The sequence below is a fragment of the Pseudophryne corroboree genome, chromosome 7 (assembly GCF_028390025.1).
Source record: "Pseudophryne corroboree isolate aPseCor3 chromosome 7, aPseCor3.hap2, whole genome shotgun sequence".
NCBI lineage: Eukaryota > Metazoa > Chordata > Amphibia > Anura > Myobatrachidae > Pseudophryne > Pseudophryne corroboree.
In genome coordinates this window covers 25204895-25222979 of record NC_086450.1, presented here as the reverse complement: position 1 = coordinate 25222979, position 18085 = coordinate 25204895, and the positions used below count along the sequence as shown (strand labels likewise).

The window sequence follows — 18085 nt, the reverse complement described above, 5'->3', positions numbered from 1 at the left end:
CATTCTTAGTGTAGGGATTGGCTGCATTCTCAGTGATGTCACTCATTCTTAGTGTCGGGATTGACTGCATTCTCAGTGATGTCACTCATTCTTAGTGTAGGGATTGGCTGCATTCTCAGTGATGTCACTCATTCTTAGTGTAGGGATTGGCTGCATTCTCAGTGATGTCACTCATTCTTAGTGTCGGGATTGGCTGCATTCTCAGTGATGTCACTCATTCTTAGTGTAGGGATTGGCTACATTCTCAGTGACGTGACTTACTCTTGGATACACACTATAAGATCTTTCTGGTTCTTTCTGACAATAAACCATTTACTCCCAAAAGCTGGAAAATGGACAAAAATAGTCGTTCGGATAAATTGGTTTTATGAAATGGATTTAACCAATTTGTCAGAACGTCCATTTTTGTCTGTTTTCCAGTGTTTGGAAGCAAATGGTCAATATTTGTTTGCTTCCATACATTACCAGATTATAGTTCCAACCAGAAAGATTGGACAGATAATCTTATAGCGTGTATCCACCCTAAAGGGCCCCATACACTACAATGATATGTCTGAGGCTGAAGTCCGAGGCGATTTCCCTTGTACTCTCCCGGGAGTGGTTTGATACGATTCCAATCGATTTGGTACATTTTGCATGCGATATATCGTATGCGATCCCAGCCGTGCCTGCGGGAACCGACATATCACGAGTGCAGCACAAACGACTTAGGGGATGCGATCCGACGCTCACGGGAACGCGCATCGGATCGGAAACACCTCCAAAATGCCCGATTTCACCCGATATATCGGTCCGAATGCCCGAAATTGGATTAAATCGGCTATTATCGTTCTAGTGTAGGGATCTGCTGCATTCTCACTATTAGTGGTCAGTCCAGTCAGGTGCTAGTTGGGTTCTGCGAGCTGTTCTCACAGCCACTTGTACTCGCAGACCACTTCCACACTCACATGGCTTTTTCAGAGTAGAGACATTGGCGTAAAGTTACTAAGGTGGGGATTTTTTTAGAACTGGTGACATTGACCATAGCAACCAGATTCTATCTATTATCTTCTAGAAGCAGCTAGATACTGTAAATGTTAAGTCGAATCTGGTTGGTTGCTATTAGCAACATCACCAGTTCTAAAAAAAACTCTCACCTTAGTAAATGTAGTCCAATGTTTTGTACGCACCACCCAGAGAGTGTGAAAAGTTAGGAAAAATCTTGATTTTATTGTAAAAATGTCTGAACTTGCTGCAGAACCTCTCGGACACCCCCTAATGGAAGTTTTCAGTTAGCTTAATTGGGCTAATAATTACGTCTCATTAACCCAAAATCAACATTATGTACCCCAAATTTAATTAAAAGGATTTCAATGAAGAATAATTGCTTTTTATCATTCTTTTTATTGTTTAGAAAAAAATTTGCGTCCTCCGATTACTCAACAATTCCTTTTTTTTCTTTTTTTTTCGAAATTAAACTTCATTTATTTGCTATTTTGCCTTTTTTTTACATAAATAAATAAATGCACAAATCCAACATCTGACACCTTTTAAGAGCGTCCAGCGATTCTGCGATTCTGCTAACCAAGTTGTCAATTATTTCGAGTCCAGGAAAGTCTCCCCACTTCTTCATGCAGTTCTCCCGGGTCGCATTTTGTAGAAAATTCACACACCCTGACCGCGACTACAGCGAATTGGGGTGATTCTCCAGAAAGTGACCATAACGTCCTGTGCATCACACGCTTTAAAAAAAATGTTTTCTTATTAAACTGGTCTGTTAAGAAATTGTTGTTCTATGAAAACTTAATTGCCTAGTAACATTGCCTTACCCTATGACTTAAGACCCACTAAAATCTTGGTATTTTAGAGAAGTATGTGGTTTGAATTTGTGTAACTTTCCTGTGCATCACGGAGAACCGCCCATTGGCATTTGTAATTGGATCTTGCATTTCTCGGGTCTGTGCATTCGTGCGAAGTCTGCGAGTTTCATGAAACAAACTTAAAGGCTTGCACTTGATTGGATTGAGCCCTGAGTGTAGTGATTGGCTGCATTCTCGGTGACATCATCGACTCTTGGTGTAGTGATTGGCTGCATTCTCAGTGATGTCACTCACTCTTAAGGGGTGTACGCACTAGGCGATGTGCTCCGTGAGCGACATCGCCTACTGTGTTTCCTCCGGGAACGGGTTGACAGACGGTGGGCATACCGAGGGTCATTAACGACCAAGGGGGCAGCGTATCGGCCGTCGTCGGCTGCATATACACTGGGCGATATAGTAAACCATACCGCTCAGGAGGGGGAAAATGAGCGATTTTGTTAACTATATCACTAAGTGTTTATGCACCTTTAGTCTAGGGATTGGCTGCTTTCTCAGTGATGTCACTCACTCTTAGAGTAGGGATTGGCTGCTTTCTCAGTGATGTCACTCACTCTTAGAGTAGGGATTGGCTGCTGTCTCAGTGATGTCACTCACTCGTAGAGTAGGGATTGGCTGCTTTCACAGTGATGTCACTCACTCGTAGAGTAGGGATTGGATGCCTTCTCAGTGATGTCACCAGTTTATAGTGAGTGGATAGGCGGCATTCTCAGTAATGTCACTCACTCTTAGAGTAGGGATTGGCTGCTTTCTCAGTGATGTCACCAGTTTTTAGTGAGTGGATAGGCGGCATTCTCAGTGATGTCACTCACTCGTAGAGTAGGGATTGGCTGCATCTCAGTGATGTCACCAGTTTTTAGTGAGTGGATAGGCGGCATTCTCAGTGATGTCACTCACTCGTAGAGTAGGGATTGGCTGCATCTCCGTGATGTCACCAGTTTTTAGTGAGTGGATAGGCGGCATTCTCAGTGATGTCTCTGTATTACAGGTGTCTTAGGAGCAGTTGTGGACGGAGGTGACAGCGCTGAAGCAGCAGCGATGCACAGATACGGTAACGCAGCAGGAGGTGTCTGATATAAGTAGGCATCTCCTGCATGCATTAGTGATCCGATCTGTGTCCTAGAAGGCAGCATCGGCTCGCCCTGCGACACCATGTGTGACCCTGGGGGTTACGCAGACAACTACTGCAGCTCCTACAAATCTAAGTCTTCTGATGGAGATCAAAGCCTCGGCGCTCCCCCATGCCTCTGTTTTGGGAAAACGGAGGCAGCCGTAACATCTGCAGAGGTAGTGCGTCCACCGACGCAGGACCTGAACTGCATGTGCGCAGAGTTCCCGAACATCGGTACTTTGCGGTATGAGCGCAGATCTTTCGGGATCTGAATGAGGCCCAATGCTCTGTCGTGGAAATCTACACTAAGACCTCAGCAAGTAATCAGACTTTGCTATTTGTTACCACTTCGTGGCTGCTTTGCTTTTAGTGCTTATTTGCACCGCTGAGTCAGTAATACTCACTCCTAAGCCAAGCTTGCTTAGTATATGCTGAGGACACGCAGCGCCCCCCGATTTATTACACCCCCGACAGTCGCAGTGAGGAATATGGCAGAATGACGTCGTTACTGAGACTCTGACTCTGGTTTCTACATCTCTCTTGCAGACGTCTCTGTGAAATATGAACATTGAAAACAATCTAGAAGGTTTCCTTAAATGTGGCCACACGAGCGTCCTGCAATCTCCCAGGGGTCTTCCAGGAATTGGGAACCCTGACCATCCCTGCCCAACAGCACTTCGGACAGAGAGGCAGACGGACGTCTTGCAGAGTCGGGAGGAGATGATGTCGCAGGACGAACTGATGGTGCAGGAGGAAACCGTGAAAAACGATGAGGAGGAGGTGGACGCTCAGGAACGGCTCCTCCCCCCCGGGTTCCAGTATACGGTAAGTTGTCATGTCGCCGTACAGGTGGTAAGTCTGTGCTCCGCCGCTTGCCATACAGCGACTGCAGCAGGATCCAGCCTGCCATTTCTGTAGTGCAGTCTCTAAGGGTTTATAAGGCCCAACAGTATGGACGATAGTATAACCTGTTTATCTTTATAAGCGTGGACACATTACTCAGTGCTGTACATTGAGACCATGGCATGACACAAATTAAATACAGTGACATGAAACATATTAAAGATGGTTTAATACATATGAGCTTACAATTTAAGAGAGTTATGTAATTATATATAAGAAATAGACTTAATACTGCAGATGAACAGTGTGTAACATATGTCTGCTGCGTTAAGGACGAGCACTGTACACACTGCAGTAACCTGTGTATTATTAAGGGTGAAAGGAGAAGATCAGAACAATAAACTATTCTGAAAGAGACCAGGAACATTTAGTTTAACTTACTGACTGGTTCTGCGCATCCCAACCTCTCATGGGCAGGGCCCTCCGTCCTCCTGGCTCTCACCCTGCACTATGGGAGGTAATTCAGAGTTGATCGCAGCAGCAAATTTGTTAGCAGTTGGGCAAAACCATGTGCACTGCAGGTGGGGCAGATGTAACATGTGCAGAGAGAGTTAGATTTGGGAGGGTTATATTGTTTCTGTGCAGGGTAAATACTGGCTGCTTTATTTTTACACTGCAATTTAGATTTCAGTTTGAACACATGCCACCCAAATCTAACTCTCTCTGCACATGTTACATCTGCCTCCCTGCAGTGCACATGGTTTTGCCCAACTGCTAACAAATTTCCTGCTGCGATCAACTCTGAATTAGGCCCTATATCTCCATGTCAATTCTTGACCTATACATCTGACATCCTAACACCTTTAACTACTCATAATTATAAATGCACAGACCTGGGGTTCTCAGCTACAGACAGACGTCATGACACAACATGACATGTTGGGAAACTTTAGGGGTGAAGGTGAGAACCACTGACGTAGAATGTGCAGGTTCCAGTAGTTTGCCTCATCTTATTTGGTATTAGTATAGTCCAGAGTGTTAGTTAACGTTTCCGCTACGCCATCACCGCTCTTCTCTCCTGTCCAGTTGGTTGTTCGCTCAATGTGTGGCCGGAGATGGAATTATTCCCTCATTCTTCTCTGTATCTTTTCAACAGGTTCACGTGAAACAAGAGATAAAATTCTCGGAGGAAATGGAGCCCCATTTAATGGAGAGCACGCAGCTGCCGGAGCCGGTGGATCTACAGAAGAAGAAGAAGAGAAAACAGCGTTCCCCGGCCAAGGTAAAATATCCAGGACTTGTGTAACGTTTGCTGTGATGTCACTGTACCTGGATGCTGCATATCACGCAGCAGGGACTGAGTCCTGTATGTACTCTTCTACACGTGATATGTGTTCATTCCGTTAACCTTTTCTTCCATTCTGCACCGTTGTCTGATCCGCTTCCACAAATGCATCACTTGCGGGGGGGGGGGGGGGGGGATACCTTCAGTAACTGAGCTTACAGCGGCTCTATAGAGGACTGAGCGTGAGGTTTGGTTGCAGGATGATAATGGAATATGGGGGCACAGTACCTGGACGTAGCGGCTCCGTGCAGCTGTATGATGATTAGATCAGGGTGGACATTGGTGATCTCATTATGTGAAATCAAACTATTTCTGTACAAGTTTCTTTGCCCGATTTATTTCCACCTTTGGGGCTAATTCAGACCAGATCGCCGCTGTGACGTCGCACGCAGCCGCTGCGACCCAGGCAGCGACAAGTAGCTCCCTATCGGAGCGCAGGAGCTGCGCCGGTAGGGAGCTATGCTTCCAGTACAAAAACATCGCTGCTGTGCGATGCTTTTGTACTTGTACGACGGGATTGGGCCTGACATATATGGGGCGGGCTAGCCCTGTGCTGGGCGTCCCCCCGCATGTCAGGGAAGCTGATGGTAGACGATCAGGTCTGAATCCCCCCCTTTGTCCCAGCCCCGTGATTTTACCCTGGCACTACCAGCTGTCCTTGCACTGGCCAAGTCTGAACACTGTCATTTTGGAAGCCGGCTGATCAGTGGTAATGAACGTCTTCTTTCGGCACTTAATCGCATATATGTCATTTGTAACATAGAAACATTAACACTTAGAATGTGACGGCAGATAAAAACCACTTGGCCCATCAAGTCTGCCCCTTTTTTTAATCCTTTAGGCAATCTCAACCCTATTTGATCCTTAGTTCTTTTTAAGGATATTCATATGTCTATCCCATGTATGTTTAAATTGCTCTACTGTCTTAGCCTCTACCACCTCTGATGGGAGGCTATTCCACGTGTCCACTACCCTTTCTGGGATATAATTTTTCCTTAAATTTCCCTACTCTACCTTGTTAAAACCCTTCGTATATGTGAAAGTTTCTATCCTTTCCCTTCTCTGCTCCAAACTATACATATTGAGATTTCTTAGTCTTTCTGGGTAAGTTTTGTGATGTAGGCCATGCACCATTTTAGTTGCCCTTCTTTGTACAGTCTCTAATGTATTAATATCCTTCTGAAGATATGGCCTCCAGAACTGAACACAGTATTCTAGATGAGGCCGTACCAATGACCTATACAGTGACATTATTACGTCTTTGTTACATTGCTTACCTGCCTTTGTCACCTGAGATAGTGACTCCTAGATCCCTTTCCTCCTCAGTAGCTCCCAGTATAGTGCCATTAATATTATATTTAGTCTTTAGGATTATGAGACCCAAGTGCATGACTCTGCATTTTTTTTTAGCATTAAACAGTGGTTGCCACGTTCTTGACTATTTCTCAGGTCTATCCAGGTAATCAATGATTTGTTTTACCCCTCCTGGTGTGTCTACCCTTTTGCATATCTTTGTTTCATCTGCAAAAAGGCATTATTTCCCTTTATTTCCGTTTTGATTGCAATGTCACCGCATATACTGCGAGCATTGGCTGAACACTTTCTCACAAGTTAATGTCTATGTTTTAGATCCTCACTATTAATGAAGATGGCTCACTGGGTCTGAAGATCCCCAAATGCCATGTGTGTGAGCACTGCAATGCAGCCTTCAGAACCAACTATCACCTGCAGAGACACGTCTTCATACATACGGGTAAGCCTTCCCTCTTGTTTTGTTGGGATGGAAATAGAAAATTGGAACCTATAGCTTATCAAATAGAAGGAACAAAGCTCAGCTCACAATAGGATGTGATGGATGGCAGACTGACGTCAACTTGTCTTATCGAACATTAGGCCCCCGTGTCATAAGCTCTGTAATCTGGAACTATAGGAGAAGGACAAGTCTACGTTTATGGGGCTAGAAAATGCTCTTGCGTTCCACTCCTAGAATCTCTCCTATGTACAGATCACCCCTAGATCCACTCCCAGAATCTCTCCTATGTACAGATCACCCCTAGAGCCACTCCCAGAATCTCTCCTATGTACAGATCACCCCTAGAGCCACTCCCAGAATCTCTCCTATGTACAGATCACCCCTAGATCCACTCCCAGAATCTCTCCTATGTACAGATCACCCCTAGATCCACTCCCAGAATCTCTCCTATGTACAGATCACCCCTAGATCCACTCCCAGAATCTCTCCCTTGTAAAGTTTACTCCTAGATTCGATCCAGAACTCTCCTATTTACAGATAAAACCTAGATTCGCTCCAGAATTTTTCTTGACTAAAGTTCACCATTAGATCCACTCCAGATCTCTACTGGATACAGTTCACCCCTAGATCCACTCCAGAATCTCTCCCAGCTGCAGTTCACTCCAGAATTGTCACCCCTAGATCTCCGCAAACCGGACAGCGTCCTTCGCAGAAACCCTATAGATAAGGTTCACTCCACTATGCGTAGCTGAGCAGGGGTGATGTTGGAGATACTCTGAGAAAAATAGGGGGTGCAGGTACACTATGCAATCATTACTGCTCGAAATCAAAATAAATATCACAATTCAATATTATATAAGAGGTTGTTAGCATAAATAGGGCCAAAGATATAGGTTTGCCCACCGACGTCCAGGTCACCTCTTTATCAGGCAAGTCCCTAACATTCTAGGGGTTCACATCTGGGGCGCAGGCCACTCCCAAACCTGCCCAGCCACTATAAGGTCACAGCTATAGTCCCCAAGAAGTGAGAGTCTGATCATTCCCCGTTGTTTGCTTCCTAGGGAAAACCTAAGCTCATTGGAGATTTAGGACACATTTTGGTGCGAATAGCGTCTGTGTATTTCATACATTCCCAGCCTGGGTCCTCAAGGCACAGTCCAGGATTTAGTGATAGCCAGGCTTCAACACAGATGGTTAAATCAAAATAACCGAATTACTGATTTAGTCACCTGTGCTCAAGCATGAAAATCACTAAAATCTGGACTGTTGGCGTGCCTTGAATACCAAGGTTGGGAATTCCTGCTGTATTTAGTAGTGTCCGTACCCATGGTTAGGTGTGTGACTGATTGATCTGGAATTACATCTTCCCAGGTGAGAAACCTTTCCAGTGCAGCCAGTGCGATATGCGTTTCATTCAGAAGTATCTCCTGCAGAGACACGAGAAGATACACACAGGTGAGTGACACGTTGCCATCACAGGTACGAGGAACGCCCATGGGGACCCTAATATTGCCATTCACAAACAGGATGTTTCTTCCGGGGCAAACCTGGTCTTCTATAGACGTTACAGTAATAATACGTAAAGGCATTTTCAAAAGCCTCACACTGCTGGGGTTTTTCTGCAGGTGGAAGATTTTTGGTTTTCAATTGGGTGCGAGTTTATGGGGCGCTCAATTTTTTTTTTTTTCCGAGCACGACTAATTTTTCTTAAAATTTTAAATTTTTAGCAAAAATTAGCAGGACTTGCTTTAGAACCCCTAAGACAACTCCCCGATGACCAATTAAGCATTTGGAGGTTTCCAATTAGCTTAATTAGTCATTAATTACTCAACTTTTGAAGCGCTGTCTTTTGCAGCAGCAGTGTGTGCGAGAGACCCCTTTGACCAGGGCTGGATTCAGGAGGGGGCGAACAGGGCGAACGCCCCCCTATCATAGTCATAGCCACGCCCACTTTGCTGCTCTCCACACTATCCATTGGGCAGGCAGCCCAGTATGTATGTATGTATGTGTGAGTGAGTGAGTGAGTGTAGCGCGCGCACACACACACACGCGCGCGAGCTAGGTGTAGCGGGGCTGGTGCGATCACTGACCATCTGGGTACTGACGCTTTGGTGCAGGCAGGTCACGCGTATGACCCCTGTTGCTCCGGCCTGGGTGGGTAGCAGCTACAGCAGGTGCGGACGGTCCGCAGCTGACTTTCCAGGGCACGGGGCGGTAGTCAGTGACTGAGCAGCAGTGGCGGTGAGGCGGGAGGGACATGGTCTCTGACGCGGCAACCCACTTCCTATCAGTTTTGTGTACAGTTACTGAGGCTTCTGGCTGTCTGCTGCTGCGGAGTGTCACAGCGTAAGGAATATTAGAGGGTGTTATTATAGAGCTGTCGTGGTGTTACATTGCAGAGGGCATTGGGCTGGAAAAACATGGGGCATTAGCCAATAGGCATTAGTATTCAGTAATTAACCACGTAAAGTGAGATGTATCAAACGTGGATCCCATCTCTCTCTCTCTCTCTCTCTTCTGATCTCTATCGGACAGTTAGGATTGGGTAGTGGGAGGCGTCAGGAATAATTAATAGCCCCCCCCCCCAAAGAAAAGTCTAGATCCGCCCCAGCCTGTGACCCCTCCCTGTCAGGTGTATGTGTGATTCCCCATGTGTGTCTGGTGTCGGCAGCAGGGAGAACTACATCTCCCAGCAGCCTCCTCCCCTCCCAGCATCCTCCTCTGCAGTGGAATGATGGAGGTGAGCTGGCAGGGAGCCATGGAGACCACCGGAGCGGCCGGAGCACACAGGTGTAAGTACCTGGTATTCCGTGGCTGCATGTTTTTGGTAATTCAAATTTGTTCGCAAGACTTTTTTTACATTTTTAGCAGGCAAAATCTCTTGGGTAATTGCATAAGCCCCTTAGTTTGTCATCCACTCTTCCACAGCATCAGGAACGCATTCAATTTTGCATGGCCTCCCTTTAAGTCACGAAAAAAAGCCATTTGTTTCCCCCAGCACCCTGAATGATAACCGTAACCAGATTTAAATTCCACATAATAATAGAATTCAGAGATCTTCGTTACACATATTTGCGCAAATGTGTAAATAAGCCCCAAAGCCGCATCAAGGCGTCTCTGTATATTTGGGGTCCCTAGCGCTATATCTAGGTGCAGGGTGTGGCACCCCAAAACACCAGCATAAGCCAGAAAGCCCAGCGTACCATACCAGTGAAAAAACGATAGTGTTAATAAATTAGTATTTAGGAAGCCGAAGCTATAGAGAAAGTGATACAAAAATGAAATGCAATTAAAATAGAGAAATAGTGTTAAAAAATTTATAAGTGAAAAGTGTTAATAGAATGTAAAGGTATGCCACACTAAGGCCATCCAGCTCAGCCAGTCCAGAGGCACCACACCTCACACCTCCATTACCCCAATCTGGGTCTAAGATTAACCAGCAAGGAGCCACATGATAATGGCTCCTTACTACAATATGTCTAAGCTAAGAGCTACCTACCTTGGAGCAACCCCATAATGCTCCATGTGGTATGTCAGGGCCTGCACCTCCTCCTAATGCAGGAACCTCTCTGCCTCTCACAACAGACATATATATCTACCAATATATATGTTTGTTGTGAGAGGCAGAGAGGTTCCTGCATTAGGAGGAGGTGCAGGCCCTGACATGCCACATGGAGCATTATGGGGTTGCTCCAAGGTAGGTAGCTCTTAGCTTAGACATATTGTAGTAAGGAGCCATTATCATGTGGCTCCTTGCTGGTTAATCTTAGACCCAGATTGGGGTAATGGAGGTGTGAGGTGTGGTGCCTCTGGACTGGCTGAGCTGGATGGCCTTAGTGTGGCATACCCTTACATTCTATTAACACTTTTCACTTATTAATTTTTTAACACTATTTCTCTATTTTAATTGCATTTCATTTTTGTATCACTTTCTCTATAGCTTCGGCTTCCTAAATACTAATATTTCTCTGACGTCCTAGTGGATGCTGGGAACTCCGTAAGGACCATGGGGAATAGCGGGCTCCGAAGGAGGCTGGACACTCTAGAAAGATCTTAGACTACCTGGTGTGCACTGGCTCCTCCCACTATGACCCTCCTCCAAGCCTCAGTTAGATTTCGTGCCCGGCCGAGGTTGGATGCACACTAGGGGCTCTCCTGAGCTCTTAGAAAGTTATAGTCTTAGAATTTGTTATTTTCAGTGAGACCTGCTGGCAACAGGCTCACTGCAGCGAGGGACTAAGGGGAGAAGAAGCGAACTCGCCTGCTTGCAGCCGGATTGGGCTTCTTAGGCTACTGGACACCATTAGCTCCAGAGGGATCGACCGCAGGCCCAGCCTTGATGTTCGGTCCCGGAGCCGCGCCGCCGTCCCCCTTACAGAGCCAGAAGCAAGAAGATGGTCCGGAAAATCGGCGGCATGAAGACATCCTGTCTTCACCAAGGTAGCGCACAGCACTGCAGCTGTGCGCCATTGCTCCTCATACACACTTCACACTCCGGTCACTGAGGGTGCTGGGGGGGGGGGGCGCCCTGAGGCAGCAATAAAAACACCTTGGCTGGCTAAAATACCTCAATATATAGCCCCTGGGGCTATATATGAGGTAAATACCCCTGCCAGAATCCCATAAAAAAGCGGGAGAATACGCTGCGAAAAAGGGGCGGAGCCTATCTCCTCAGCACACTGGCGCCATTTTTCCCTCACAGCTCCGCTGGAAGGAAGCTCCCTGGCTCTTCCCTGCAATTCTACAGTACAGTAAGAGGGAAAAGAGAGGGGGGGCATTAAAATTGGCACTGTATACAGTATATTATATTTGAAAAGCAGCTATTTAGGGACATAACTCAGTTAGTCCCTGTATATATATATATAGCGCTCTGGTGTGTGCTGGCATACTCTTACTCTGTCCCCCCAAAGGGCTTTTGTGGGTCCTGTCCTCTGTTTGAGCATTCCCTGTGTGTGTGGAGTGTGTCGGTACGGCTGTGTCGACATGTTTGAGGAGGATAAGGATGTGGAGGGGGAGCAGATGCCTTTAGCAGGGATGTCACCCCCTGGGGGTCAGACACCTGAGTTGATGGTATTATGGCAGGAAATGAGTGCACGTATAGACTCCTTACATAAAAAATTTGACGACATGCCGACTGTGGGACAGCCGAGTCTTCAGCTCGTGCCTGTCCAGGTGTCTCAAAAGTCATCAGGGGCTCTGAAACGCCCGCTATCTCAGGTGGCACAAGTAGATGTCGACACGGATACTGACACCAGTGTCGACGACGATGAGTCAAATTTAATGCCCGTTAAGGCCATTCACTGCATGATTGAGGCAATGAAAGAGGTGTTAAATATTTCTGATTTACATCCAGGTACCACAAAAAAGGGTATTATGTTTGGGGAGAAAAAACTACCTGTAGTTTTTCCCCCGTCAGATGAATTAAATGAAGTGTGTGAAGAAGCGTGGGCTTCCCCTGATAAGAAATTGGTAATTCCTAAGAAGCTACTAATGGCGTTCCCTTTCCCGCCAGAGGATAGGTTACGTTGGGAAACACCCCCGAGGGTGGATAAAGCGCTCACACGTTTGTCTAAAAAGGTGGCACTACCGTCCCAGGACACGGCCGCCCTTAAGGAACCTGCTAATAGAAAGCAGGAGGCGATCCTGAAGTCTTTATATACACACTCAGGCATTATACTCAGACCAGCTATTGCGTCAGCATGGATGTGCAGTGCTGCCGCTGCGTGGTCAGATAAACTGTCAGAAAATATTGACACGTTAGACAGAGACACGATCCTGCTAACAATTGACCATATCAAAGACTCAGTCTTATACATGAGAGATGCACAGAGGGAAATCTGCCGGCTGGCATCTAAAGTAAGTGCATTATCCATCTCTGCTAGGAGATGCTTATGGACTCGCCAGTGGACTGGAGATGCAGATTCCAAAAGGCACATGGAAGTTTTGCCTTATAAGGGGGAGGAATTATTTGGGGATGGTCTCTCCGACCTAGTTTCCACAGCAACGTCTGGGAAGTCAGCATTTTTACCCCATGTCCCCTCACAGCCTAAGAAGGCGCCATTTTATCAGGTTCAGTCCTTTCGGTCCCAGAAAAACAAGCGGGGAAAAGGAGGGTCTTTTCTGTCAAGAGGCAGGGGAAAAAGGCTGCAGCAAACAGCAGGTTCCCAGGAACAAAAGTCCTCCCCCGCTTCCTCTTCCAAGTCCGCCGCATGACGGTGGGGCTCCACAGGCGGAGCCAGGTACGGTGGGGGCCCGCCTCAGGAATTTCAGCGATCAGTGGGCTCGCTCACAGGTGGATCCCTGGATCCTTCAAATAGTATCTCAGGGATACAGGCTGGAATTCGAGGCGACTCCACCCCGCCGTTTCCTAAAATCCGCCTTGCCGATTGCTCCCTCAGACAGGGAGGCGGTGCTAGCAGCGATTCACAAGCTGTATTCCCAGCAGGTGATAATCAAGGTACCCCTACTTCAACAAGGCCGGGGTTACTATTCCACACTATTTGTGGTGCCGAAACCGGACGGTTCGGTGAGACCCATTTTAAATTTGAAATCCTTGAACACATACATAAAAAAATTCAAGTTCAAGATGGAATCGCTCAGGGCGGTTATTGCAAGCCTGGACGAGGGGGATTACATGGTATCCCTGGACATCAAGGATGCTTACCTGCATGTCCCCATTTACAATTCTCACCAGGAGTACCTCAGATTTGTGGTACAGGATTGCCATTACCAATTCCAGACGCTGCCGTTTGGACTCTCCACGGCACCGAGGGTATTTACCAAGGTTATGGCGGAAATGATGATACTCCTTCGAAAAAAGGGAGTTTTAATTATCCCATACTTGGACGATCTCCTAATAAAGGCACGATCCAAGGAACAGTTGTTAGTGGGAGTAGCACTATCTCAGGAAGTGCTGAGCCAGCACGGCTGGATTCTGAATATCCCAAAGTCACAGCTGGTCCCCACGACACGTCTAATGTTCCTGGGAATGATTCTGGACACGGCACAGAAAAAGGTGTTTCTCCCGGAGGAGAAAGCCAGGGAGTTGTCTTCTCTAGTCAGAGACCTCCTAAAACCAAAACAGGTATCGGTGCATCACTGCACGCGGGTCCTGGGAAAGATGGTAGCTTCTTACGAAGCAATTTCATTCGGCAGGTTCCATGCCAGAATTTTTCAGTGGGACCTGTTGGACAAGTGGTCCGGATCGCATCTTCAGATGCATTGTTTAATAACCCTGTCTCCACGAACCAGGGTGTCTCTTCTGTGGTGGCTGCACAGTGCTCATCTTCTGGAGGGCCGCAGATTCGGCATACAGGACTGGGTCCTGGTGACCACGGATGCCAGCCTACGAGGCTGGGGGGCAGTCACAAAGGGAAGAAATTTCCAAGGACTATGGTCAAGTCAGGAGACTGCCCTTCACATAAATATTCTGGAACTAAGGGCCATTTACAATGCCCTAAGTCAAGCAAAATCCCTGCTCCTACACCAGCCGGTGCTGATCCAGTCAGACAACATCACGGCAGTCGCCCATGTGAATCGACAGGGCGGCACAAGAAGCAGGACGGCGATGGCAGAAGCCACAAAAATTCTCCGATGGGCGGAGAATCATGTACTAGCACTGTCAGCAGTGTTCATCCCGGGAGTGGACAACTGGGAAGCTGACTTTCTCAGCAGGCACGACCTCCACCCGGGAGAGTGGGGACTTCATCCAGAAGTCTTCCAAATGATTGTAAATCAATGGGGTCGTCCACAGGTGGACATGATGGCGTCCCGCCTAAACAAAAAACTAGAGAAGTATTGCGCCAGGTCAAGAGACCCTCAGGCGATAGCTGTGGACGCTCTAGTGACACCGTGGGTGTACCGGTCAGTTTATGTGTTCCCTCCTCTACCTCTCATACCAAAGGTATTGAGAATAATAAGAAAGCGAGGAGTAAACACAATTCTCGTCGTTCCGGATTGGCCGAGAAGAGCGTGGTACCCGGAACTTCAAGAGATGATCTCAGAGGACCCGTGGTCTCTGCCGCTCAGACAAGACCTGCTGCAGCAGGGCCCCTGTCTGTTCCAAGACTTACCGCGGCTGCGTTTGACGGCATGGCGGTTGAACGCCGGATCCTGAAGGAAAAGGGCATTCCGGAGGAAGTCATTCCTACGCTTATTAAAGCCAGGAAAGAGGTCACAGCAACTCATTATCACCGCATATGGCGGAGGTATGTTGCATGGTGTGAGGCCGAAAAGGCCCCAACGGAGGAATTTCAACTAGGTCGATTTCTGCATTTCCTGCAAGCAGGAGTGAATATGGGCCTAAAACTGGGCTCCATTAAGGTACAGATCTCGGCTCTGTCAATTTTCTTTCAAAAAGAACTAGCTTCAGTACCTGAAGTTCAGACATTTGTTAAAGGAGTGCTGCATATTCAGCCCCCGTTTGTGCCCCCCGTGGCACCTTGGGATCTCAACGTGGTGTTGAGTTTCTTAAAATCACATTGGTTTGAACCACTAAAAACCGTGGATCTGAAATATCTCACGTGGAAGGTGGTTATGTTATTGGCCTTGGCTTCTGCCAGGCGAGTATCAGAATTGGCGGCTTTGTCTTGTAAAAGCCCTTATTTGATTTTCCATATGGATAGGGCAGAATTGAGGACTCGTCCCCAGTTTCTCCCAAAGGTGGTGTCAGCGTTTCACCTGAACCAGCCTATTGTGGTGCCTGCGGCTACTAGGGACTTGGAGGACTCCAAGTTGCTAGACGTTGTCAGGGCACTGAAAATATATGTTTCCAGAACGGCTGGAGTCAGAAAATCTGACTCGCTGTTTATCCTGTATGCACCCAACAAGCTGGGTGCTCCTGCTTCTAAGCAGACTATTGCTCGTTGGATTTGTAGTACAATTCAGCTTGCACATACTGTGGCAGGCCTGCCACAGCCAAAATCTGTCAATGCCCATTCCACAAGGAAGGTGGGCTCATCTTGGGCGGCTGCCCGAGGGGTCTCGGCTTTACAACTTTGCCGAGCTGCTACTTGGCCAGGGGCAAACACGTTTGTAAAATTCTATAAATTTGATACCCTGGCTGAGGAGGACCTGGAGTTCTCTCATTCGGTGCTGCAGAGTCATCCGCACTCTCCCGCCCGTTTGGGAGCTTTGGTATAATCCCCATGGTCCTTACGGAGTTCCCAGCATCCACTAGGACGTCCGAGAAAATAAGAATTTATTCACCGGTAATTCTATTTCTCGTAGTCCGTAGTGGATGCTGGGCGCCCATCCCAAGTGCGGTTTATCTGCAATACTTGTACATAGTTATGGTTAACTAAATCGGGTTATTGTTGAGCCATCTGTTGAGAGGCTCTATTGTTTCATACTGTTAACTGTGTTTCATATCACGAGTTGTACGGTGTGATTGGTGTGGCTGGTATGAGTCTTACCCGGGATTCAAAATCCTTCCTTATTGTGTACGCTCGTCCGGGCACAGTACCTAACTGAGGCTTGGAGGAGGGTCATAGTGGGAGGAGCCAGTGCACACCAGGTAGTCTAAGATCTTTCTAGAGTGCCCAGCCTCCTTCGGAGCCCGCTATTCCCCATGGTCCTTACGGAGTTCCCAGCATCCACTACGGACTACGAGAAATAGAATTACCGGTGAGTAAATTCTTATTATTAACACTATAGTTTTTTCACTGGTATGGTACGCTGGGCTTTCTGGCTTATGCTGGTGTTTTGGGGTGCCACACCCTGCACCTAGATATAGCGCTAGGGACCCCAAATATATAGAGACGCCTTGATGCGGCTTTGGGGCTTATTCACACATTTGCCCAAATATGTGTAACGAAGATCTCTGAATTCTATTATTATGTGGAATTTAAATCTGGTTACGGTTATCATTCAGGGTGCTGGGGGAAACAAATGCCTTTTTTTCTTGCTTAGAAATACCCCTCCCTTTTGAGCACCTGAATGATATCACTAAGCTAATTGAGCATCTACCAATATATATGCTCCCTTTAAGTCACCGCAGATTTTCAATAACATTTCCAATAGACAAGGGGATACAAGTTATTATTTACACGTCAAGAGGCGTCATGTATCAGAGATATCCCAAAAGGGCAGTTATAGGGATCTGTTCCATGAATGGGGAGTGAGCAAGTACAGGAAATTATACTAATAAATTATTAATATATTTTAAAAAAAATCAATAAGTGGAATAGATATGACTGGTTTCCTTTATACCCTGATAGACTTGTTTCCTTGTGACGTGAAAGTATCATTTCATTCTTCAATAGAAACAAGTATTTCCGGAAGAACCGCTTTAATACTTTCACAAAAGCAGACGACATTTTTTAGTACTGAGCTCCATTCTCAGAGGGATGAGCAGTGAGACGGTCAGGAACGGTATGACCATAGGGTTGCTATAGCCTGGAGGCTAGTGTCACGTAGGGTAATACAGTTCAGGCCTACTGTCGCAGATGAAGAGTGTATGATAAAGGAATGTATCAGTTGTGTAATGACGTGTGTCATAGTGGCGCAGATGTATTATGCCTGGAAGGTGATAATGCATCAGCCAATCAGCTCCTAGCTGTCAAGTTACAGACTGGGTTTAAAAAATGACAGTTACGAGCTGATTAGCTGGTGCGTTATCACCTTCCACTTTATCACTTTACCAGGCTTAATAAATGTGTCGTGCTCCTGTCCCTCTACATTTGCGGAATCACGCAGATATCCTGATATTACCACAATTTGTCTAACTAAAGATAAAAAAAATTCGGGTTCTTATTACACAATAATCTGTATAGGTCTAAGATAATGCAGGTGATGCAAAACTGAGTGTATGCTTGCGTGTCCAAATCCATGTTTGTGTCCTATTAAAATGATTATATCTCATCACGAGCTGGGGCATGCTGGGCAGTGTGGTTCATCGTAGATACACGTTTCCTTAATATCCTTATTGGTACCTAGATCATATCGCCTTACTGCACAAAGTGGCCCAAGACTATCCCGGATATAGCGGGGGTACGCCTTAAATCTTCCACATATATTGGCAGCTCAGCGAGATACCTGTGCCCCCATAGATCTTAGGGTGTGGCATCAAACACACACAACCAATCGGTTGTTGAGCGTTGATATTGATTCATTTGTGCCTCTGGAGATTTCCTTTTCCTTCTGATCTGCACATTTGTTGCTTCTCCCCTCATGTTCAT

At 46.6% G+C, this 18085-nt stretch overlaps 1 protein-coding gene across 1 annotated transcript in view; it reads left to right on the top strand.

Moving 5' to 3' along the window:
* The window catches only part of ZNF148 (zinc finger protein 148), a 47936-nt gene that overhangs the window by 19631 nt on the left and 10220 nt on the right, over positions 1-18085 (top strand). The window contains exons 2-5 of the mRNA XM_063932778.1: positions 3514-3792; positions 4967-5092; positions 6785-6908; positions 8280-8363. Coding sequence (XP_063788848.1) covers positions 3529-3792; positions 4967-5092; positions 6785-6908; positions 8280-8363 — 598 coding nt within the window. The 5' untranslated portion in view covers positions 3514-3528. The remainder of the gene's footprint in view (positions 1-3513; positions 3793-4966; positions 5093-6784; positions 6909-8279; positions 8364-18085) is intronic.